Raw genomic sequence first — 26,198 nt, forward strand, 5'->3', positions numbered from 1 at the left:
CTTCAAGTTCCAGTTAGTCTTCATCAAGACGCAAACATCATTTTGTAGTATGAGCATCCATATGCTTAGTCCTTCATTCCTCCCTTCAGTGATCACTTGTTCCTAGTCACTTATTGGCCAGCAGGGCACAGGGACACTTAAAATATGGTCCCAGGCCTTGAGGGCCTGAAAGCACCATTTGGTGAGCAAGATACCTTTAAAATAAAACAAACAATACAAAAAGTAGCACAATAAAACATAAGGATGTTTTAACAGAAGTACAGAGATGCAGGATATAGTGCTTGCACTGAGAACCATGTTGCTGAATTTTCCCAGCGTGGGAAAGGAGTTATCAGGGGCTGGTTCACACAAGAGCACCCTTCATGCTCTGGGTCCACAGCAATAAAGTTTTCAGCCAGGCAGATGCCACCTAGGTTAAAGGAAAAAATTTCCAATTTTCTTTGCAACTAGGTGTGGCGGGGCGCCTAAATTGTGGCCAGTAAAATACGGGGAACTGTCCTGTGCCTAAAGGAACCTTCCGTAAGAGAGAGCTGGACTTAAAAGTGGAGGAAAAACAGAGAGCGATAGAGGGACAGCTGACTTGGGTGCTGTCACCCTGTGGGTCTCTCCCGCCATCGATCACAGGAACACAAGGTGCCCTTGACCCTAAGGATAAGGATGCTGTGGAGCAGACCGTAGGAGTGGCCTGGGACTCCCTGAGGCAGAGCCATCATTGTGCCAAACCTGACCATTTTCAGATTAGAATGAAATAAACATCTTTTTGAAGTCTGTGTTGTTTTACAGTCCCTTGTTCCTGCACCTTGTGTGAGGTAATCCTCACACAGGAGCTACTCCTGGAGGGAGGTCAGTGGGCAGGGAGGGTGACTGACGGGGAAGGGCTTTGCAAACTGGCAATGCAAGGAGAGGGCCTGAGGTGTAAAATCCCCTGGTATATCTGTAAATAGCAAGCACAAACAACTCAGTTATAGGACAAGGGACTATGACAAACAACTTCAATCTTTGATCAAAATTTTGCATGGAACCCCTAAAGGCCCTAATCGGCGCTGACCACGGGGAAGACCCACGCATGAAGGTTGGACCTGGGCTTGAGTGTAACCACATGGAGCGCAACATTAGCCCTTTCGTCTTGAAAAAATTAGCCTGTCTTCTCCTTAGTTAGCAGCCAAATTTAATCAAAATATTCAATTACTCTCCAAGATTCAGCAAGACAGTGTTGAGAATGATGCAGAGGCAAAAGGCAGTTCCATTTTGCACTTGTTGAGGAAACTCCATACTGGTTTCCACAGGGCTGCACCAGTCTGCATTCCCACCAACGGTGCACTAGGGTTCCCTTTTCTCCGCATCCTCTCCAGCACTTGTTTCTTGATCTATTGATGATGGCCATTCTGGCAGGTGTGAGGTGATATCTCATTTTGGTTTTAATTTACATACATATCCAAAGACACCCAAAACACTACTTCAAAGGAATATATGCACCCTTATGTTCATTGCAGCATTATTTGCAATAACCAAGATCTGGAAACAGCCCAAGTGTCCATCAGTAGACGAGTGGATAAAAAAGCTGTAGTACATTTACACAAGGCAATACTATGCAGCCATGAAAGAAATTTTACCTTTTGCAACAGCATGCGTATTATACTAAGAGAACTAAGGAGAGTATTATACTAAGGGAACTAAGCCTGTCAGTGAAAGACAAACACCATATGTTCTCCCTTATATGTGGAATCTGATGAACAAAATAAACTGACAAAATAGAAACAGAGGCATAGATACATGGCACAGACTGACAGCTGTCGGAGGGGAGGGGGACTCAAAGAAAGAAGGTGAAAGCATCAGCCAAAGAACATATATGTTAACACATACACACAGATGGCAGTGTGGTGTTAGCCAGAAGGAAAGCGGGTGGAGGGTAGGTGGAGGTGGGCGAAGTGGGGGACATGGGGATGGAAGGCACTTTGCTTGGGGCAATGGGCTCAGAATGTAGTGTACAGATGAGGTTTTGTTGACTTGTACACTTGAAACCTGTATGGTTTTGCCAACAAATATCACCCCAATACATTCCATTTTTTAAAAAGAACCTAGCACAGTGATTTATACAAATATACACAATTGGTCAATAAACGTTTGTTTTCTTTCCTGCCCTTTAATTCACCTTCTTGCTCACTTCTATATGAGAAGTGTGGGTCCTTCAGGCATCTGTCATTTGGGGATTAGAAAGTTGACTACAAAAAGGCAGAGAAAAGACGCCTCACTCGCCACCCCAGAACCAGTCAACCGCAGCCCTGGGCGGCCCTCGGGAGGGGAAAGTGCTTCCGGTCGCAGAGCAGTTTGGGCTGTGGACCCCTGAGCCGAGGGCATCCTCTTTGGAAGGCAGCTTTATACTTCATCCTGCTTTGGGTGGTATAAAGGGAGGGAAACTGTGTTTGTTAATGTGTGTACAACATGATTAATATTTGGGCACTTTATTATTAACAGAAAAACTAAAATAAGTTTTTTAAAAGCGCCTATTAATTCCAGCCTGATAGTGCTGAAAATTTTCTAGCTTCTTGGTCCCACCTCCACGTTTTCCGGCTGACATGCGAAAAATCAGCAGTGCCATCTTTGAAGATAAATGGCAGCTCCAAGAAAATCAGTCTTCAAAGAGCTGAAGGGAGGAACACTGGCCTCTCAGCTGTTTCTCATCAAGTCTGCCAGCTATCTTTAGACACCCAGCTCAACATATTCCATTTTCTCTGACTCATGTCATTTCCTGCATTCGCCAATTAATATCCTGCGGTGTTACCAGTGAACCAAAACAAAAATCTTGATTTTTCCTGCCAAGTAGCCGTATTGCCATGTCTTAAATAAAATGTATTCCTGATATGCAATGTTTGTGGTTTGCAAAGGATTTCAGCCACATCAACCTATGGTGTAATTATCGTATCTGACAGGAAGGGAATTGGGGATTACATTTATACAAAAAATAAACTGGCCCATGTCACAGAGCTAATTTAAGTGGCAGAGCTGGGATTTGAACCCTATTTCCTGTCTCCAGATCTTCTTTCTAGTAAGCTCCAAGGGCTTCCCAAAGTTCCTTTCATGGTCCTTTTATAGCTGTGTTTTCATGGAAAATGTTTTTTTGTTTTTTTGTTGTTTTTTTTTTTGGTCAGCTGCTCCCCTGGTTGCAAGTCTCACGGGGAGCCTTACAGTTTAGGAGGAAATAAAACGTTCAAGACTGAGAAGAGACATGGGAAGGCTCTGGAGGGAAAAAAAAAAAAATGTAGTTCTTAACTGAACTACCAAACCCTTGAATGGAAATTTTCAGCCCTATCAGTAGCTGCTACTCTTTCACTATATTTTGGGATCATCTATTGAATATACGTCAGGCACTATTCTAACTAGTTTGCATCAACCAGTGAACACCACAGTTCCTGCCTTTGTGGAGCTTGCAAATCCAGTGAGAAACAGACAATAAACTTAAAATGTTGGGCGATCAGTGCTAACCATCAAGTACAAAGCAGAGCAAGGTGGGAATGAGTGGCGGAGCTGAGTGGGGGAGGACGTTGAAATACTAAACAGGGTGCTCAGGGCTTGAGATGACAGCTGAGCCAATACTTAGAGGCAGAAAGCTAGCCAATGTCAACACCCTTTTGAATATTGGCTTGTTGTTACTTTTATTCTTTGGATACCAAGCAGGAAGCAATCATCATGCTTTTGTTGCAAGATGCGAACAACGCTGAGCCTACTATTAGTGCAAACATAGAAAATGTGTTTCAATCATTTGTCCAAGAACTCAGGGTCACTTCGTGCAAGTCTTAAGTGCTGAACAGCTCTAATCCGAAGTCATAGGACCTTGAATAAATACACTGTGTTGGAAATAGAACCGTCAGCAGAGATGGTCCCGTGTTGAATACGCACCAGAATGCCTTCCGTCATTTGTTAGTCACTGTTGAAATATATGTACGCCTGCACGACAGCATGTCCAAATGTCATTTGACTACTTCCTGTTACTTCAAACTTTGAAAATAACCTGGCCGTATAGATTTACAAAGTATCAACGTGCTCATGCTCATGTCAACTGCAGAATAAGAGAAAAATATTTTTAAATGGTCCTACAATTCAGAAAAGCAACTCCACGGACATTACCACCATCTGTTTTTGACACAGGACTCAAATGTGTGCTTTTCATTCTGGGGTTTGTTTGTTTTTAACTATATACCAAATAGCTGAGAAAAGCAAGCTCTGTAGCCATGAGTCACCCACAGGATGATATGCCACAGGCAGAGCTGACCAAATTGCAGATGGAGCACCGGAACAGCCAGGTAAACAAGGCGGTGGGCGAGGAGGTGGGTGGCAGGCAGGAATTCTCTGGCTGCACTGAAGTGACAGCATGGACTCAGAGCCATTCCAGGACAAAATGGGCCAGGTCCTGAAAATAACTGGTGGTTTCATGCAACAAACATGAAACAGAACAAAAAAGAAATGAAGACTAATGTTTGGAGTTTGTTCAAATCTCTTAGAGTGAAATTTTATCTGAAAGAAAACACAGCTAGAAATAGTTGATCACATGTCTTTATATATAAACACTGGCTGAAAGCGATTTGTTCACTAGTTTATTTTCCAGAAATGATACATTTGTTTATTGTAGTGGCTGACTTGGTGCTGTATCCATGGGCAAGTGTACAGCATGCCCCAGCCCACACACACCATCTCAAAATTACACCATTCCTAGTACACATTTGGTGATTAATGACACAAATACAACATGTATTTACTAAATGTAACATTTCCACAGCAACTGGCACAAGTGGCAATATTTAACCAAAAGGGCACTATAACCGCCAGAGGCCTGTACACAAGCGGGGGGCACCGTTCCCACTAGCAAGCCCCATGGTGCCCCTGGAGCTGTGCCAGGCAGTGCCCCTGTCTGCCTACTTACCACTCTTCATTAGCTAAACACCATCTGTTTGTTTTTTGGAATCTTAACCTCTGACTTCACAATAAACTTTTTAAAATGCACTGTACTTTATAGGAAGAAAACAATTCTGCACTGGGGGAAAAATGGCAAACTGACATTCAAGAGTGGCATTCTTTTTCTGGTTTCCATCCACACTGGGTTCACAGCCGCACTAGGGCAGGAGGTACCTGGATGACAAAGGCAGTGTCTGTGTGTGTCTCTCTCTCTCTCTCTGGTGCGAATAAGCTCCCATTTTACACCAAGTATAAAGAGAGTGATCACATAATATTCTCGTCCATTGGGAAACTTGTAACAGTGAAATAAGGAAGCACACATCAATTAATCGGTACAATAGGCATAAATTGAGACTCTCCATGGTAAACCTAGACGCATGTTTACCCTACAAATAGACGTGAATTCTTTCTCTCAAAATATATAGTAAAAGCTGGACTCACTCACCTGATGGTAATGATGTCATTCTGATTCCACATGGAAAATGGGACTATTGGACACATCATTTAAGCTTGATTCCCAGAAAAAACTATCAGGGTGTCGGTCAACCTTACATAGGGACATGGGACCCAGATTATTAGTGAAGACATTTCCTAAACTGCTTTCACCCTGAGACGTGACTCACAATGGCCAAAGGGCCCAAGAAACTTTGAAACTTAACTAGCAGGAAACATGGGAGTGGCTCCAAGATACTGGCGTTCAGGAAAGCATCAAGTCCACACCAGACCACTGAAATATCCAGCCTGCCTTTGCCTCTGAACTTAGCCAAGTTATTTGAACGTTGTGGATTTGTAACATCAGAGGCCTGGTCTAACATGCTATGTAATGTCCCATTCAAGGACAAATTTGTCCAACAGAAGTCTAGAGACAGGTCAGACTGAACTAAGTGAAGGCCTCCTAGGGACACAGAGGCTCTACATTCAAAGTCCCTCTCTGGTTTGGCGATAACCCACAATCCCTTGCATGACAGGGAGTGCTGTGCACGTGTCTAGAGGACTGGGATCTGACGTGTTTACTTTGAACGTTCATCCCTTCTCATTCCTAGGCAGCGACTAAGTCTATTAGCCTCAAAATGTAACTTCATTTCCATTTGGCTGTATCAGAAGCAACACCTCAGTATTTTCGTAACGACAGGTGTCTATTTTCAGTGCTTTGGTGTCAACATCAAAATTCCTTAGTTTTAATGCATTAATTTGAGAGGAAGAAAGGGAGAAGAGAGAAACACTGATTTGTTTCATGCATTTATACCTTTATGGGTTGATTCATGTATGTATCCTGACTGGGGAAATGAACCCACAACCTTAACCTTGGTGTTATCAGAAGGATGCTCTAACTGAGCTACCTGGCTAGGGGCCTTAGCGCTTAATTTCCTTCCTCTGGTGCTTGCTGGGCTTCTTCCTTCCCTCTCAATCCTGGCCTTTGTCAGTCAGTACTCTGGGCATGGTTCAGTGATGGGTGGACTCCTGCCCTGATCTTTAGTAACCACCTACTTCCTTTCCAGAGACTCTAATATACTCCGTAACACTCTACAGACTTAGACACCACTTGGGGACATCCACGCAAGAGATTCAAGGGCCAGAGGAGGGTTTTAAAGTTCTTTAAGAATGCAGTTTCTGCTAATCTGTTTTTCACTGTCTCATAACTTGCACTCCAACTTCCTACCCACATAATGAACCCAGACTGTCTCAAGGACTGAAATGGTCAGAAGACACCAAGCTTGTGTGACCCTACGAGGCTCACGTAGGTGCCTGTCCTGCTGACCAAGGTGTGGAGGGAGTATGCTTGGTTGGTTGGGACTTAGAGCAAAACCAACTACACGGAGTAACACCTCTCTACCTTCAGTGTGCGGCAGACTCATGAGATTGAAAACACAGGCACCTACGCTGAGATTCTGAGTGGGCTAAAACTAGGACAAGGCTTAGACATCTGCACGTGTAAGCAGCACTCCCCAATTCCACCCCCTAAATGCTGATGTGGGCGGTCTACCCCCTTCACCTCTGAAAATTCACACAAAGCAGTGACAAAGCATTGATCTTCAGGGGGAAAATCACACACACACACCACCAAAGCACCAGACACACTTCCCCATGTCCACCTTTACCTGTGGACGTAACTTTCAGTCAGTAAACACGTACATGTGTGACGGCCTATGAGCAAACATTCTAACAGTCACCCCCTCAACACTTCCTGCTCGGAGGACCCATCTGTCATTCATTCTAATACACACTGAATCAAGGCAACAGTCCGGAACTCACGGTGGGTTTTTAAGGTATGCAATCACTTTATTTCCTTGGCCTGACAGTATAAACTTCATTACACAAGAGCCTGCAGCTGACAGAATCAACACAGATCCCCCCCGCCACCGGAAGGACCTGTTTCATTACCAGAGATGAACTGAAATGTCACGTCCGAGTGCAATTCCTGCTCCCCACCCCCACCCGTAACCCCTACAGTGAAAATAATCAGAATCAACAGAAACCCACAAATTACTAAAAGTCATCCCCTCAAACGTTTCTAACTAGCAGCTGCAGTCAATGAAAACCCACAGAGGGAAGCAGGCCACCACTTAGCATTTCTGTGCATGTGAGGCTGAAGGGACAGCGGGGAGGGAGGACATCCTTTGAGTCCGCACTGGAAACGGCCGAGGCTCATTAAACTCCACGGTGGGTAGGGAAAAGGGGGCACCAGAGAGACAGCAGGTTAGGCAGAGATGTTCAATACTTCATCATTTCCAGTTAAATGCTATCACACAGCTATCTTCCTAATCGCATATCCTTCACGCCTGGCCCCTAATTTCCTAAAGTAAGAGAGCACTATCTAAATTTCTATCAGGTGCCTATCACCACCACTGAGGCAGTACTGTGGTGTTCGTGTGGGACATTATGACTGGGATGGGGGGGTGGAGAGGGGGAGGAGGAGGTGTGGAGAAGAGGTGTGGCAATAGGAGAGATGGGACACAATGTTTTCATTACAATGTGTCTCTTTTGGTCCCCAGGAATGGTCCACTACCAGTAGTCCTAAAACATTCCCATCCTCTTCCCCTATCTAACTTGTGCAAATGTCAAAAAGAGAATCTCTGCTCAAAGAGAAGGGAAGAGCAGGAAGTCGATGCTGGTCCACAATCATCTCTGGCCCCAACTTGCTCACTTCCCGACTCTTCTATTAAAAAAAAAATTAAACAAAAATTCGCAGCAATGCTGTGAAATTGTATCGTCTCCATTCCTCAAGCAAAGCTAATCCAACAGCTCTGTCCTGACATGCTTTCTCCCTGGGCTGAGGAAGCAGCAAAAAATATCAATTGAGCAGGTGAAAATATGGTGACGGTGTGTGCGGTGTAGTGTTTCCAGATGTCTTCACCTTCTGTCTCCTCCACGGTGGGAGCCCCCCCTTCTCTTCCCCAAGTCCCACACACACCCCCTCCCCCTACCCCCGAGTCCAGGTGCTCCCATCTGCTGGACGTCCACCACTCACTTCCCATAGACACTCTCATCACTGTAGGCCACGTACAGGAAATAGTCTTCCTCATGGTTGTCCTGGGGAAGAGGTAAGAGGACAGGTTAGAAACATAATCATATTCTGTATCTCCAGGACTGTGATCCTCACACAACCTTGTAAAGTAAGTATGGAAGGTGTATCGTAGACCCCAGTAAAAGGAAGAACAGTGAATGTTCAGAATTGGTGGAATTCAACCGTAAGTCCACAAAAAACCTTCATGGAGAGTATCATACACACAGATGTCAGGGATACAAACATGACTAGGGCATAGTCCTTACCTGTAAAAGCTCATTCTAGCAAGGGGGACATAGATACATAAAACACACACATTGAAATATATACTACTAATGATAAAGTCCTTTACTCTAGTTTTCTCATAATAGATTCCGACAATTTACCAATTCAACCAAACAAAATCACATAACATATTCTTCCCAGCTGAGTTTATCTTTTAAGACAATTTAAAGATTTTGCCTTAATTATAAATTTCAGTTTATTTGAAATTTTCACAATCAGAAGCCATTTCCTGCTTTCAATAAAGATAACCTCATGTTAAAATACTCAACCAAGGCAAGACTAGAAAATAGCTCAAAGGGATTGAATCTAGTAGCTGCTCCGTTCCTAAAGGACAAGTGGTACCTAATGTCCCAGAGCCTGGGTACGTGGATCCTGAGCGACAACACCTCCTGCTCCACTTCCCGGGCATGTTACCAAAAAGCACTGGAACAAGAGCTGAAGGACACCCGACCCGTCGGTATTGTTGGGACCAGGACCATTACCTCATACAGCTGGCCCATGGTGGCGCTGGTGGGAGGGATGGTGTTGTTGACAAAGAAGAATAAGGCGTCCTCAGGTCTCAGGTGGATCCTCTTCCGGATTAAGAAGTAGAACTGGCCAACTGGATGAAGGAAGGTTTTAGAAACGGCAAGAGGGAAGAACATAAGGGATTAGGAGAAGGTTAAGACCCAGCAAAAAATCCTCCTATACCTCTTCCCTTTAAAGTACCACTGTACAAACCATCTGAACAGAACCCAGTACTGTCCTATCTATAGCTGTAGAAATAAAGTGAAACTCAAAGGAGTCTTGTATTCCCTAACATGCCAGCGAGGAGCTTATTCCTCAGAAAATAGGCATTTCCCATGTTTTACTCAATTTCAGACCTAATGTTGGCATACCCACTCAAGCCTGAGGTCGGCCCTGAGGGAATACCATGCACACCCAGACCGAAACATTTCCAGCACTGTCGAACCTGATTTGAAACACACTTGCATCTTACGACAAACTAGCCACGGGAAGAGGTCTCCTGGCCTCCAGTAATCAGTCTTAGCGCCATCACTCAATGCTGGGACAATGAGTGGAGCTCACTGCTTTCCCCTTTCACTGCGAAGACTGACAAAGTCCTAGAAGGTTGATATTTAAATCCAGGAACTCTGGAGCAAAAACATCTAGAAAACTTTCTAGTTTCTCATGGAGGCAGTGATTCTGCTAAGGATCAAGGTGAAGAATAAATATATCCTCAGCAATTTCAAACAGTATCTATAAAATGTTAACAAAACACAAAAACCCCAAAACAAAGAAAACGCAGCTTGAGAAAAAAAGTTATTCACTTGAGAATCTCTAAAATGTGATCCCCTGCAAGAAACTAGTCCGGAATTTCTTTTGGAAGAAACTGACATCACAGTGACACAGCTGATTTTAAGTGCTTTAACTAACTGACGTCTGATCTTCTCTTTCAATGTTTTGCACTTCCCTGTGTCTAACTCAAACGGAGGCACTATGGTGGGAATCACTTAAGGGAACTGGTCATGGGGAAGAATTATGCCACCGTTTCTGAATCGCCTAATTCTCCGGGAAACACACCTCACTTCTTCAACCCCACTTCCTCAGTCTCACAATCTCATGCTCGCAAGGAGGACTGGGAGTGCTCTGCCATGGGAGGAAGGGGCAAGGGAAAGAAGAGCATTACCAGTGAGGTCAGAGGGCACTAGGTACTTCCTCTTGTCCAGATCAGGCACCCTGGCCTTAGGAGCCTTCTCCACGATCACCTGAGAGGGGGCAGAGATAGGGAGTGAAAACTACAGAATCCAACCTAGTACTTTCCCTTCCACACCCTACAATCACCCTATTTGGAGTGAGTGCGACTAGTGCCAATAACATTTTTCCATTTCTTTTTCTCCCTTACCCCTTACAAGTGTATGGGGGAAATGGGCTTTCTTGGAAAGGTTGTAGTTTTATTACTGCAATAACAAGAGGATGGAAAGGGCATGCGATGAAAAGGAAAAAGAACCTTGATTTTAAGTATTTATAAGTTACCTGTAAAATATACTACAGGGTACATGCTTTCTGGTATTTAGTTAGAGCATTAAGATTGCCTGGGTATTCACAGATGGGCCAGAGTGCCTACCAGTTTCCTTTCTTGCAAATGCCATTTATTAAAGCTATAGATAACATGGTTTAAATTTTGTATTTTGTCAAAATTTTTGAGTATGACAAAAAGTATTGACACTTTAAATAAAAAAAGTAGTAAAATATTTCTTATAGTGTGACATTCTGCAATATAATATCAGTACAATAACCTATTTATCAAGAGTATGTTAGAATTTCAAGGGATTTTCAACATCTATAAATATTTCTATAATACTTGAAGGTTTAGAAAGATCATGTTTCTGTAATGAAAAGAAAAAATGAAGCAACATAAAAATTAAAGACTTTTATGCATGCAGATATATAAAATAGAAGACATTTATAATTTAAAATATTTAAATATATTTAATTTAAATTACAAAAAATATTTAGTATTTACAGATTTAAAAACTATGTATATTATATTACACATTTAAGTTTTAAATATTTAAAGATCTATTATGAATCCATGAGCTTTAGATTTTTCATTTAGAAAATATCATCATCTTAGATAGAGGGTATGGGAGGTTAAAGCAGCAGATATAAACCTTGGACAAGTTTCCCTAGTAGCTGTGTGACCTTCAACAGGTCCCTAAACCTCTCTGAGCTTCAGTATTCCAATGAGTAAAAGATGATTAACTTTCCAACACCTCCTTTAGAAAGTTATACTAATACGGTGAACTTGAATAATCCACAGAATTTTATATGAAATGCTCTGTAAATTATATAGAAATATCTAAACATAAAAACTGGCTTAGAGGGAGGGGTCTGAAGCTTTTAAATTTAAGGGGACTAATTAAAATAGTGAAAAGTTTACTTTACATATACAGAGAAAAAGAATACTATACCATTTAGACCAGAAGAGCAAGATAACACAATTAAAAATTAAAACTGGAGTAGCGACATGTGAATCAGAAATTAAAAAGAAAAAGTAGGGCCCTGGCTGGCAGAGCTCAGTGGTCGGAGCGTGGGCCTGCGCACCAAAGGGCCACCGGTTGGATTCCCAGTGAGGGCAGGGGCCTGGGTTGCAGGCCAGGTCCCCAGGAAGGGGCACGTGAGAGGCGACAACACATTGATGTTTCTCTCCCTCTCTTTCTACCCCCCCTTCCCCTCTCTCTAAAAATAAATATTTAGGGAAAAAAACCCAGAGAGAGCCCAGTGAAGGTCCAACAATCAGGAGGGTCAGGAGGCAGCAGGGTACTAAATTCGAAGCTAAACGGGACATGCAGCACTGTGTCCAGCAGGAACCTTGAAACCTGGAATTTCCAGCTCTGATCAGTAAGTGAAGGAAACCACAAGAAGGGAGCATGAAAAGAGCAAGTAAGACCAACTGCAAAGGTGAAATCCCCGGGTAGAGTGGAGGGCGGGGCGAGACTGGGGGGTGGGATGATCAGAGAGGGAGAGGAAGGGGAGGGGCAAACCAGGGGTAAACACTGGTTTACCAGAAAATACCTGTTTCAAAGAATCCCAACTCACTCACAGTGGGCCCTGGGCCAGAGGCTTTGTCTGTTTGGTTCTGTTTTTCTCATCTGTGAAATGAAATGTGGCTAGTACTCCTCGGGGCTATTCACGATTGAAAAAAAAAAGGCAGTCAGTGCCTAAGAGTTTCCTGCAATGCTGCAGGTTTTCAATACACTGTAGCTACTGAGATCATTTCAAGAACACAGGAAACCCTCCTCTCTCAAGGCACGAGCACACCTACTCAGGTGTGGCAGCTCTAGAGATGCTGATGGGCCTGAGCTTGAGCTACTGTGAGCAGTCACAGTGCGTGACTGCTCTAACACCCCCAAACACCGCCAACGGTCCAGCTGGAAGGGGCGCTGGAAATCACTTACTCCAACCTGTTCTGTAAACAGAACACTTCAGCAAGATTACGTGTCCTGCCCCAAACTGGAATCAAATCTCAGAATTCAGAGAGCAGAGCTCTTCTTTCTGCGTCACAACCAGAAAAAAGGTCACGGGCCAAAGTACCTAAGGAGCAGTCGGGAGGCTCGACACTAGTTAACACTTAACTGGAGGGGCAAGTTTTGATCCACGGTCCTAAGAGTTTACAAATTATACAATTTTGTATAACATTTAACACTGAACCTAGCAGGAAGAGAATAGGGAGAATTACCTGAAATATTCTGGGTGAATGCAAAGGGAAATGCGATGGGCTTGATTTTAAGGAAACAGGAATTTTAACTAGATTAAGGAACGGGTGCATTTCAGAGTTGTAACTTATACAGAGCTACTAGAACTGAGTCTCAGACTACTCTGTGAACTCTCGATAGAAGCAACTGCTTATTTCTCTATTGCCAATACCTCACAGTGTGAGGAACGCAGTATCCACGTAATTCTAAAGAACGGTACTAGAAACCGAGAAACACAGCATGAAGGACCCAGCAGCAGGGCTGCAATGCAAGGTTTCCACGGACCAACCAGGTGAAACCTATAGGCAGTACCATCATTTCTCTGTGCTGCAGAGTGTTCATCTGTGCAGCGGGGGGTTAATGGTGTGAGGATGACGACTACAGAGCACTCAGAATATGCTCAGGAACATGGTAAACTATCAATAAAAGTTAACTGTCACACTGATATGTTATTATCAGAAGTATACCACCACCAGAATTGGGAGAAACTTTTAAAGCAGTCATCCAATGAGAGACCAGCAATCCTTTTTGTGCACAATTTCCAGGGAAAAAATAGCCCGCAAGTCTCCTCTTGCTTATAGGAAAAGGACTGCTCGGGGTTTCTGCTGCTGGCCTAAGGCCCAGACTGCTCTGGTAGCTGTGAGACCAGGACAATTGGGTAAGGATTGGAGAGGAGGGCCAAGAGCACCTGCTGGTAAAGAAAGCACATCTTAACACCGCAATCCCTTTATCTGTAAGCAAGCGTTTATCTTAATGTCCCTGCCTGAAGATGCTCTTTCAGCTCCCAAATCCAACGGTTATTGTTTCCTCTAACACAAAAGTCTTCTGCCTTCCAATCCTGCTGTGCAGCCTACGTGAGAGGAAAACCAGGCAAGTGGCGGGGGGAGGGGAGACAGGAAAAACGCCCGGATGCAGAAAGATACCCTCTCAATTCCTCCTCAGTAACTGTATGAGTTTTATTACATTAACCAGGGTCCAAAAAAAAACCGAGAGAAAAACGCCTCAGGCTTTCCTGATTGTGTCCAATTACAATCTGATCAGAATAAGTAGCGGAGCAAGGCTGGCTGCCCCACACTCGCCCCGGGAGCCAAGAATGAGGCAATCCGGCTGTTGCGCAGAGAACGTGACCTTGTTTTCTGGGCCAGGCCTGTCCTGTGGCACTCCCCACCCTCCCCTCCAATCTTCAGAGAATTTAACACATAAATAAGTAAATAAGTAAATAAATAAGTAAAAACTGGTTTCCGAATCTTAGCCTCCCAAACCCAAACCTTTGGTCCAATGAGGACCAAAGTCAACTTGATTATGACAGAACCAGCTAAGGCATAAACCTATGGGAGCAAACCATAGATTATTCCCCCAAAACAATTTTCCTGAGTCTTAAAGGGAGCAAATGTACACAAGAGCCACATTTTAAGCACCTCCCAACCTACACGGCTTCTGAATACTGCTGAGTCATTCAAACGTAGGCTTCGCCCGAAGGATGCGGTCAGCTCCAAAGATGGGTACGGGCCCTTAGCATATGCGTTTTAAAAGGTCCGCAGTCAGAACGCCCAGGGCGTTGGTCCTCCTCGCAGTGAAGAGCGTCCTGGGTTAAGTAATTTTAGGGACCAGCGCTCTTCTGTCCCTTAAGGCAGCCATCACGACCCCCCCGCCTTCCCATATTTCCCCGTGCCCCCCCTTTCCGCTCCCCCGAAACTCACAGGGACCCTGTCCGGATATTTCTTCCGGATCTTTTCTCCTTCTTTTTTCCGATACTCAAAGGGATGGTCCTCCTTATACTGGAACTTCATGATGGACCGCAGGGTTCCTAAGATCCCCGGACGGGGCCTGCCTTCCTCGCTGATGGTTGCGTCTCTCTGGTCTCGCTTCCCTCCACCGAATTCCAACGGGTATCGGAATCGCCACGGAGACAGAAGCTCTCGACGCCGCGCAGTTCGGCAGAGCTTTCGGAAGGGATAGCGGATCCTCCCGTCTGCAGGTTGGGGGTGTCCAGGTAAAGAATTTCCGGTGGCTTTTCCCGAGAGCTGGGAACACAAAAACAACCAGGCGGTGCGTCGATGTGGTGACGTCACGACGCCCCACCCTTCGCCCCGCCCCCAGCGTGCCGGACCCTGCGGGACCCCGGGGGCAGGCACCTTGCGAGTTTCATTGTGTTCTCTTCCTACCTAACCTTTTCCCCCAATAGCGTTCGTTGCAAACGGAAACAGATTTTACTCCTTGTTTTATGAAAAGTGGGACGTTAAAGATGGTTTTAAAACAAAACATATGTTCTAAAGATGTCTTCTTCCCCCTCCCTCGCTTTTTCTTGGTTTGGCCCAAAAACAAACTTAACGTGGAGAAAACCCAGGTTTTTCCAGCTGGTTGGGATCTGGAATCTGGGGAAAGAGGGATTGAGGGTCCACGGGTTTCTTAGGCCAGTGCAGAAATGACCCGTGCTTGCATTTTGCCCTTTGCTCCTTCAAATGCAACCGCCTGGCACTTTGGAAACCAGGCTGGCTTCATGCGACCGTGACCCCTCCTTCACCTCGTTGGCGTCATTTCGTTTGGGTTCGTGCTGCAATTTGCTCCTAGCGCAGGAACAGAAACAAACGTGACTCAGGGATTCGAAGAGACAGACTGTTAGGTGAAGGGCATCGGATGTAATCCAGGTCCAGAGAACGGATGTCTGTCATGAGTACTAAGGGCTTCAAGCATGCTCAAATATAGAAATGATGCACGTTCTCCTATTACCTCAGAAGTTGGGCCTGTCTTATGGAAAAGAAAATATCAAGAGATTTAAGGGATTAATTCAGTAGTTTTTCTCACACATTCTTGTTTTCTTATGCAAAAATTAACCTGAAGAATGTACTACTGGTTGTGTCCCCAGCGTGGATAGAAAGCACCACTGGAAAGGGTGGTGGGCCAGAGTCCCGTGTTGCTGCCCTCTGGTGCTGCCCCCGTACCTCACCTAAAAGAAAAGGGTCTAAGGCCTTTCCAACCACTGTTAATGGCAGTGATTCCAGGGACCTACTGGGGAAGAGTAGCAGAATTGTGAAAGATTAAAGAGGGGGGAGGAATAAGGGGGGCTCTGCCCAGAATAAGTTTAGGGAGTTCTGAAAATTATATGAGACAAAGAGCAGCCCCTGTCACCTACCTTGTATCAAGTTCTCAGGGTCTCTGATTTTAAAAAGCCACAAAATAAAAGAAAGTAAGTTGCATTATTGAAACAAGAAAAATGAATTTCATAGCCATACTTCATGATGGCACCTTTTGATTCTTTTTATGTGTGGAAATCCAACAGTTACTTTATCACATTAAATGTTTATATTTTTTAGTCCTTATTTTCAATTTTAAAAATCTAGCTTATTTTAGCTTTGACCCAAATATAGCAAAATCTTCAAAGGGATACTTTACAACCAGTTGAGAAAAGTAATTTCAATGGAGATGGATATTTTAAGACTGTTGTTTTCTGATCAAATCTACTGGAAAAAAATCGTAACTAGAAAGAAGAAACTGGAAAGAAGTAACTGGAAAAAAGAGTTAAAATTCTGGTTTTAACTCTTATTTAAAAAAAACACGTAAGGACAGTGGCAATTTATACATGAAAAATCATTTGGAGATTAAATTTCAGTTAATCTTTCTGCCTCAGGTGTCTTCAAAATACCCAATCTGTCAACCTCTAAAGTTTGCTGTCATTATTTTCAACTTACCATTTAAAATATTATACAGAAGACAACTTTATAAATTATCACATTCGGTCAAATAAAATATTTCAAATTCCTTTTATAACCAAATTTTTAAAAAATATTAAAAAGCTCACATTTCAGGGACTCTCATTCATTGCTGAGGGAAACGGAAAATAGTAGAACCAGTTTGGAAGACACTTTTGTGGTTTCTTAGAAAACTAAAGATACTCTTACAAGCAATCATCCTCTTTCGTATTTACCCAAAGAGCTTGGGTACTCCTGTCCACCTAAAAACACATGAATGTTTTAAGCACATTTATTTATAAGTGCCCAAACTTAAAAGCAATCAAGATGTCCTTCAGTAGGTGAATGGATCTTGGCCCCAACCCACAGATGGGAGGAATATTAGAGAATTTGTGAGCATGTTTTAAAATCACCATTATTCAAACTTCTTCTTTTTTTAAAAAAAGTATTCATTAATTTTTTTAGAGAGAGGGGAAAGGAGAGAGGAAGAGAGGGAGAGAAACATCGATCGATGTGTAAGATATACATCAATTGCTTGCTTCTTGCATGCCCCCAGCTGGGGACCTGGCCTGCAACCCAGGCATGTGCCCTGACGAGGAATCAAACTGGTGACCTTTTGGTTTTCAGGCCAACATTCAACCCACTGAGCCATGCCAACCAGGACAAACTCATTCTTAATTAGTCTTTGATTTTTGTGTTCATTGTTTCTAGGAGAGAGAGAGAGGGAGGGAGGGAGGGAGGGAGAGAGAGAGAGAGCGCTAGCCCCCTGAAACCAGACTAAATATAATGTAATCATATTTCATGTGTCATTTCTTTTCTTAATATCATTCAGTGGTGATAGATTCTCTGTAGTCTTTGGGGAAAAGTCAGTAGAAACATTAGAATAAAGGTGAGGAAGTTTCCTAGAAAGCAAAATAGTAAGACAAAGAGATGGAAAGGGGACAAAGGATGTAAATTAAAGGTTGAACATTCAAATTCTAGGAGTCTCAGAGAGAGAGAATTCAGAAAGTGGGGAAGGGAGGTCAGATTTTATTTATAACAGCTAGTTATGCCTTAAAAATCCTAAGGGAAAATGTTTCTTCTCAGAATTTTGTGACAAGCCAAACTATCATTTAAATTATGAGGGTAGCACAAGATGTTCCTTAGACATGGAAACTCTCCAAAAATTCATTTCTTGTGCATCTGTTTTCAGAAAACACCTGAAAAATAAAAAAGTAAACTAAGAAAGGAAAAGACATGGGACAACAGAATTTAGCACATGGTGAGGATAATCTCCAATACTGTGTAAGTGGTTGATAGTCCTTAATGTTTTAATCTACAAGCTTTACAAATAGTATGGTATATTAACCCCCATAACCCTCACATAAAATAGTGTAACGTATATTTGCTCACTTTGTCCTCATTTTACAACAAGAAATTGAAGCATAGAATGATTAAGTGACTACACCATTCTTGGACAAGGAGTAAGGGAAAGAACCAAAACTGTAACCCATAAACCCTTCTTCCCATTATACTCATCTAGTCAAAATTGTGATATAACTGTATTTAGAAGCTAGGAGGGCACAAGAAAGGTTCAGGTGTGTCATGGTATTTCAGGAGTTCAGAAGAAGCCAACCCAAGTTATGCTCAGTGGTATGCAGATTACTTTGAACTAAAGGCGATATACAAAGAACCTACACAATTCAACACCAGGAAGATAAGTAATCCAATTAAAAATGGGCAATGGACCTGAATAGACACTTCTCCGGAGAGGACATACAGATGGCCAATAGACATATGAAAAGATGCTCAACTTCACTAATCATCAGAGAGATGCAAATTAAAACCACAGTGAGATATCACCTCACACCTGCCAGAATGGCCGTCATAAATAAGTGAACAAACAACACAGTGCTAGCAAGGGTGTAAAGAAAAGGGAACCCTCATCCACTGCTGGTGGGGATGCAGGCTGCTGCAGCCATTATGGAAAACTATGGAGTTTACTCAAAAAATTAAAAACGAAACTGTCTTTTGACCCAGCAACCCCACTTCTGGGAATATATCCTAAGAATCCCAAAACACCGATTGGAAAGGATATAAGCACCCCTATGTTCATAGCAGCATTATTTGCAATAGCCAAGATTGGGAAACAGCCCAAATGCCCTTCAGTAGATGAGTGGATAAAAAGCTGTGGTACATTAACCCAATGGAATACTACGTGGACATAAAAAAGAAGGAACTCTTACCTTTTGCAACAGCATGGATGAACCTGAAGATTATTATGCTAAGTGAAATAAGCCTGTCAGAGAAAGACAAATACTATATGTTCTCACTTATATGTGGAATCTAAGAAAAGAAATAAACTGACAAACAAAATAGAAACAGAGGCATGGATAGAAGGAACAAACTGGCAGCTGTCAGGGGAGGGGTGGGGGATGGATGAAAGAAGCGAAGGGGTTAACCGAAGAATGTCCACAGAACACACAGACCCAGACAACAGTGTGGTGATGGCTAGAGGAGAAGGCGGGTGAGGGCCAGATGGAGGAGGGAGGGGACGGGGAAGGAAACAGACTGCTTGGGACGATGGGCACGTGATGCAAGGTGCAGATGGTGCTTTGTTGAGTTGTCCATTTGAAACCTGTACGGTTTTGCAAATCAATGTTACTTCAGTAAATTCAATTAAAAAAAAAAAAAAGCTTAGACTCAAGAGAAATTCCTTCCCCTGCCCCCTGCTTTGACTACATGGAGGAATTTGAACTAGACCTTACCCATAAAAGAATATCAGACAGAACTTTGACCTATCTGCACATCAGGACAAACTACTATTGACTGCGCGTCTGCTCTTCTTATCACCCTGCAATGACCTTTGGAAGCCCCCGAGGCAGCTTATCTTAACTCTAGCTCAGAAGGCCTTACAAACCTCAAGCCTCCTGTCTTTCTCCAAACCTCTCATGTATGCAAGGTCTCGCATGTATGTGGGGTTCCCACACCCAACAAATTAAATTTGATTTTTCGCTTGTCGATCTGCTTCCTATCGATTTGATTATTTGGGCCAGCCAAAAGAACCAGAGGAGGAAAAGAATTTTTTCCATTTTCCACAGGAGCAAATGTAAGAATCATCATAATTAAAAATGGCTAAGTATTCATCTTTTATAATGGCAAGTTAATAAATGATGCTGCAAACTAAAAATAAAAATCAAGAACAACAGCATATGCATAGTATTTGGAGAACTGTAAATTTTACAAAATCATCTCAAAAGTAGAGTTTTTGTAAGAGTCTGTGGCAGGGAGGAGCTACGTATCCATTTGATTTAAAAAGAAAATAAATAAATTTAAAATTAAGAGCAAAATGTTTTTCCTTTTGGTGTTTAAAGTCCGAAGAGGTGGAGTGTAAAACCAGCTCGGACAGTCAGCTCCCTGCGAAGGACGTCACTTCTGTACGGTGCAGCCCCCAAGGCTGACAGAAGAGAGCACGGTTTGGAGCATTTAACGGTGCGCTGTCCGCGTGCATTTGGTAACGCTACTTAACGCTTATCTGATTTTCAATGAACTTTTGCCCCTTTGAACTGGATTTGCATTTATCTACTTTGGCATTTACTGAGTTTGAACGTATAAATCATTTGGGAGAGGGAAAAGGGTAGTACTCAGCAGTACCACCTATACTAATTAGTGTTAATATCCTAGGGGGGAGCAAATTCTTAGTGCAACAGGGGAGTATAGGAGAAATCCTGTACAGACAACTTTGATATACAAATGAGGACTCAAGAAAGGTCTATCCCTGGCTGGTGGGGTTCAAGGATTTAGTACTGGCCTATGAACTGAAAGGTTGGTGGTTCGATTCCCAGCCAGGGCACATGCATGGGCTGTGGGCCAGGGCCCCAGTTGGGGGTGTGCGAGAAGTGACCTATCAATGTTTTCTCCCTCCCTTCCCTTCTCTCTGAACATAAATTAAAAAGAAAGATCTAGATACTTGAAACATTGGTATCATTGGCCAAACAAGGACTACAATAACTGAAGGGCAACATTAACAATTAAAGACGAGTACTGTGGAGCTGAAATAAAGAGGAGAGTTGTTAAATTCAGCCTGCCTTTTTTTTTTTATATATAACTTTGCCTATAACAGCTTTTAGGAACGAAGTTAAAGTATTGTCTGTGGGGTAGCTCAGTGGCCATAACGGCCTCCCCGTCTTCCACATCTCACTTCTCTTATTCATCCTCCCCTACAGCCAAGCAGCTTACAAGTCACATGATCTCCTTCCCTCTTCAAAAGCTTAACAATGGCTTTCATATCGTAGAGGATAATGATCGAACTGCTTAAGCTCCTGTATAATGCTTTCCATAAAAATGTCAACCTATCTTTCCTGATACATTCTTATTATATCCCCCTTAGAATATGTAACACTCTCCATGATTCATAATCTCATTATTTCTATTTTTGCTCAAAGACAGAATATGCTCTTATACTGTTTATTTGGTGTTTAAAATTCTACCATCCAGCAGGTTCCAACTCAGATAATACCACTTTCACAATACCCTTTCCAAACTCTGAAAATCAAGAGGAATTCTGAGGTGGGGAACAGTGCAATTCTGGCTTCTCCAAGGTGAAGGTGCCGATAGAACACTGGCCAACATCACTCAGAGACAACATGCAAAAATACTTCCCACAGATGAACCCTCAGTGCGTCTTGGACTGTCCATAAATCACTGGAATTGTCTTCCCAGTCAGTCAGCCCGTTCCAGGGCAGACTTCCCATCATGGCCTCCCTATTACCTTCCAGCCAATCTGTTTACCCAGGGAAAAGAAAACACAGCTGGCTGTTCCCAGACTTCACAATTTTTCTTGCTCGTCTCTTAAATTGGTTACATAAATCCCATTTTTGCTTTTTCTCCGTATGCCTGTACATAAGTGAACTTAAATGTGTTAATCAGACCCTCTAAAAAAGGTGTGTAGGCTATACCCCTAAGGCCAACTCAAGCCTCCAAACCACAGATAAAAGCATGCATCAGAGCTCAATCTTCTCTCAGATTCGCCTTCCCCCACAGGAGAAAAGGAGAGCCTGTATTTTCCTGGGGAAACTAACATGCAATGGTCATTCAGGCGTCTCCAGCGATGTAGATATTGATACTTCTGGATACTGTTATCACACTCGATACAATACAGATTGTTTTTAGAAGTTTCTGTTTCGGCAAGTACAAAGTGATTGAAAAGGTGGTTTTTTAAAAAAAATTATTTTATTGTTGTTCAATTACAATTGTCTGCATTTTCTCCCCACCCCATCCAAACCCACCTCCTTCCCTCGATTCCACTCTCCCCCTTGATTTTGTCCTTGTGTCCTTTATAGTAGTTCCTGAAAACCCTTCTCCCCACTGTCCCCTCCCCCTTCCCCTCTGGCTATTACATTGTTCTTAATTTCAATGACTCTGAAAAGGTGTTTTTTTTTTTTGTGGGTTTGTTTGCTTTCCCAGTGCAATACCCCTATGCTCATAGCAGCGCTATTTACAATAGCCACGTGCTGGAGACAGCCAAAGTTCCCGTCAGTAGATGAGTGGAACAAAAAACTGTGGTACCTTTACACAAAGGAACACTACACAGCAAAAAGAAAGAAGGAACTCTTCCCATCTGCAACACCATGGATGAAACTGGAGAATATTATGCTAAGTGAAATAAGCCAGTAGGTGAAAGACAAATACCATATGATCTCACCTATAAGAGGAAACTAATGAACAAAATAAACTAATGAACAAAATAGACCACAGGCATGGAAACATAGAACAGACTGACAGTGACCAGAGGGGAGAGGGGATGGTGGAAAGAAGGGGAAGAAACCATTTAAAGAGCACGTACAAATGACACATGAACATGGACAGTGGTGTGGCAATTGGCTGTGGGAATGGGGATGGGAGTGGGCAGAAGAGGGCAAAGGGGGAAAATTGGGACAACTGTAATAGAATAACAATTAAAAAATCTTTTTAAAAAACTTCATTATGGTAACGGAATCTTTAGCATTTTAGAATTAAAGTTAGAAATGAAGGATTCTAACAACATTAACCTATCCATTCCAAAGTAAATAGCATTAGCAGCTAAATATTTTTATTAGAAGCACTATTTTTAAAAGATGCAACTAGCATGTCTGATTTATATTTTCATTATTCCTTTCCCTTTCAGGTGGTCTTCACAGAACTCTAAGCACTTGCTTAAGGCTGCTATGAACATTGGGCTGCATAGGTTCTTTTGAATTGGTGTTTCAGTGTTCTTAGGGTATAATCCCAGCAGTGGAATTGCTGGGTCAGAAGGCAGTTCCATTTTTAATTTTCTAAGGAAATTTCATACTGTTTTCCACATTGGCTGCACCAGTCTGCATTCCCACCAACAGTGCACTAGGGGTCCCTTTTCTCCACATCTTCTCCAACTCTTGTTGTTGGTTGATTTGTTTATGTTGGCCACTCTGAACAGTGGAAAGTGATACCTCACTGTGATTTTAATTTGCATCTCTCTGATGGCTAGTGATGCTGAGCATTCTTTCATATGTTTCTGGGCCCTCTGTATGTCCTCCTTGGAGAAGTGTCTGTTCAAGACCTTTGCCCATTTTTTAATTGGGTTGTTTGTCTTCCTGGAATGGAGTTGTGTGAGTTCTTTATTTTGGAGATCAAACCCTTGTCTGAGGTATCACTGACCAATATGTTTTCCCATACTGTTGGTTCTCTTTTCATTTTACTACTGTTTTCTTTAGCCCTTCAGAAGCTTTTTATTTTGATGAAGTCTCATTTGTTTATTCTTTCCTTTATATCCCTTGCTCTAGGGGACATATCAGTGAAAATATTGCTGTGTGGAATACCTGAGATTTTCCTGACTATCTTCTCCTCTAGGACTTAGCCAAGAGTTGGAAGCAATCTAAGTGGCCATCAGTAAATGAATGGATCAAAAATGCCATCAAAGAACAGCAACAGACACAAGAGTATGTGTCTCAAGGTTAGACTTGGGGCAAGTTCCTTGCGGGATGGTGAAGGAGTGGGTATCCAGCTTATTAGGTAGGGGCCAGACACACAGGGAGAGTTCAAGTTGGTGGGCAGAGGCAAAGTCAGACCTCAGCGAAGAAATATTTTGAGATGTCTGCGGAGTGGAGTTCTCAGATTCAATGTTACTACAGCCACTACAAAGGCTCCGGGTGGGTTCTCGGTTTGCAGGGCTATTGCAGTGTAAGCACGCAAGTGTTAACTTCTCCTATCGAAATACAGCCCCTGGCAACATTGAAAGGCTGAACAATGAAGAACCTAGCCCCCTCACTGCTGCTGAGGGGCAGGGTGCACCATCCACCCTGGGCTCACTCAAATCTGTAGACATGAGCTGCGGACACCCATTTGGGGATCCAGGACCTTTGGCTGACCATGATATGCCCCAGATACCAAAGTCTCGGGGGCATCGTGGTAAAAATAAGAACTCTATCACCAAGGTGGTGCAGGCTGCTTCCCCTCCTGATGCCATATCAGAAAAGAAGGAGACACTGGATTCTGGGTCAAAAGGTTAGAGTTGGGGCAAGTTCCTTTTATGATGGTGAAGGAGAGGTGGCCAACTTATCAGGAAGAGTGGGTCCAGATACACAGCAAGAGTTTGAACTGGTGGCCAGGGGCAAAGACAGAACTGAGAATTAGAAATAGGCTGGAATGTCTGAGAGAGGATATACTGTGGGGAAAATCATGAGCAGCCACTCTAGAAGGCTTGCGATGTGTTCTCTGTTTGTGGGACCTTTGGGATGTTGGTATGCAATTGATAATTTATCCTCTCACAACTGCAGCCCCTGGACACCTTGAAAGGCCAAAGAATGAAGAACCCAGCCCTCTCACAGCTGCTGAGGGGCAGGGTGAGCCATTCACCCAGGGCTCACTCAAGGCTGCTGTCATGGGCGACGGACACCCATCTCAAGGACCAGGTCCCTCCACCGACCACAATGTGCCCCAGACGTCCAAATCTCATAGGCATCGTGCAAGAAAGAAGACCTTTTCAGCCAAGGTGGTGCAGGCTGCTTCCTCCCCTGATACCCTAAGAGAAGAGTGAAAGACACAGGAGTCCGAGTTGAAAGGTTAGCTTTGAGGCGAATTCCTTGTGTGATGGTGAAGGCGTGCATGGCCAGCTTATTGGGAAGATTAGGTGCCAGGCACACAATGAGAGCTCGAGCCAGTGGACAGGGGCAAAGACAGACCTCAGCTAAGAAATCTGCTGTATACCTGCGGTGTGGTATCCTGGGGGGTAATATCACTAGCAGCTACTAGGAAGGCTTGGGGTGTGTTCTGTTTTTGTGGGCCACTGGGATGTAGGCATATAAGTGATAACTTGTCCTCTCACAACTGTAGCCCCTGGACACACTGAAAGGTCGAAGAGTGAAGAACCCAGCCCTCTCACAGCTGCTGAGCGGCAGGGCGAGCCATCCACCCAGGGCTCACTTAAGCCTGCTGTCATGGTTTTCACACCTCCATTGTGGAACCAGGTGCCTCAATAGACCATGGCATTCCGCATATTTCCAAGGCTCTGGGGCGTCGTGCAATCCAGAAGCCTCTTATGGCCCAGGAGGAGCCAGCTGCTGCCCCTCACTGAGCCTGTCCTACTAGGATCTCTTGAAATATATTTCCCTGATCCTGTCCTCGTTCTGCCAAGGAGGAGGACATACTTCTGGAAATACTTAGAGTCCGTTGTGGAGCTCATTTTCCCACTCCCTCTAGGAACTCTCTTACTTCACCGCTGTGACCTTATTCCTTTAGTTTCATGTTACTGTGTCACTGGGCTGGCTTCAATTGAAACATTAAATAAAAGGTTTTGTTGTTATTATATATTATGCCACTTGTGAGGATGATGTACATTCACATGCTGTGCCAGCATCACCTCTATCGATGTGATGATGTTCCATCTCCCAGAAGAAAACCCTGCACTGGGTGTACTACACCCCACTCCTCTGTCCCTGGCAAGGCCTGATCATCTCTGTCTTCTTTTGCCTCCTCTGGATGATTTCTATAGGTGGAATGTTACAATAGGTACCTTTTTGTCTTGCTCATATATGTCTGTAAAGGAATATCCCAGATGGGTTAGAGATCAGAAGTAAGGAAAGAATCCCTTTGGGCAATGTGTGCATAATATCGAGGTAGACACCTCTTTGCTATTGTGTCTGCAGGGCTGAAGCCAGGCAGGCAATGTCTGGCTCTTCCTGTGCCCCAAACAAAAACTAGAAAAATGCAGAATTCTGGAAACAAAAACCACAGGCTGGAAAACATTCCTTACACCCCAAGGCCAGAGAAATGTTAAAATCCCTGCCATGCAGCAAATTCTCGAAAGTCTGTGTTTTCTGCAGGGACAAGGGACAAGTGTGTGCACTTCCAGCGAGAGGCAGTGCTCACACCACTACACGTCACAGGTTCCTGACCTCCCCCATGGGGACCCACACACTGTCAACACTTGGGAGAGAGCACTGTCCCCATCCGACTGGCAGGCTCCTGGTCTGGCGGCAGCCAGCCCTGGGCACAGAGTGAGGAAGCAGAGGCCCCAGCAGATCCCCTGCAGAGAAA

At 43.6% G+C, this 26,198-nt stretch overlaps 1 protein-coding gene across 1 annotated transcript; it reads right to left on the reverse strand.

Annotated features, from left to right (window-relative positions):
* Window positions 1-7,205: 7,205 nt before the first annotated feature.
* Window positions 7,206-15,037, reverse strand: GABARAPL1 (GABA type A receptor associated protein like 1). Its single transcript, XM_024579360.4, has 4 exons — window positions 14,679-15,037; window positions 10,410-10,488; window positions 9,223-9,341; window positions 7,206-8,481 (listed from the first exon to the last, which is right to left on the reverse strand). Exons 1-4 carry the CDS (start codon window positions 14,766-14,768, stop codon window positions 8,416-8,418), a joined length of 354 nt encoding a protein of 117 aa, XP_024435128.1. The 5' UTR covers window positions 14,769-15,037; the 3' UTR covers window positions 7,206-8,415.
* Between the last annotated feature and the right edge of the window lie 11,161 nt (window positions 15,038-26,198).

This window comes from Desmodus rotundus, chromosome 3, assembly GCF_022682495.2.
Source record: "Desmodus rotundus isolate HL8 chromosome 3, HLdesRot8A.1, whole genome shotgun sequence".
NCBI lineage: Eukaryota > Metazoa > Chordata > Mammalia > Chiroptera > Phyllostomidae > Desmodus > Desmodus rotundus.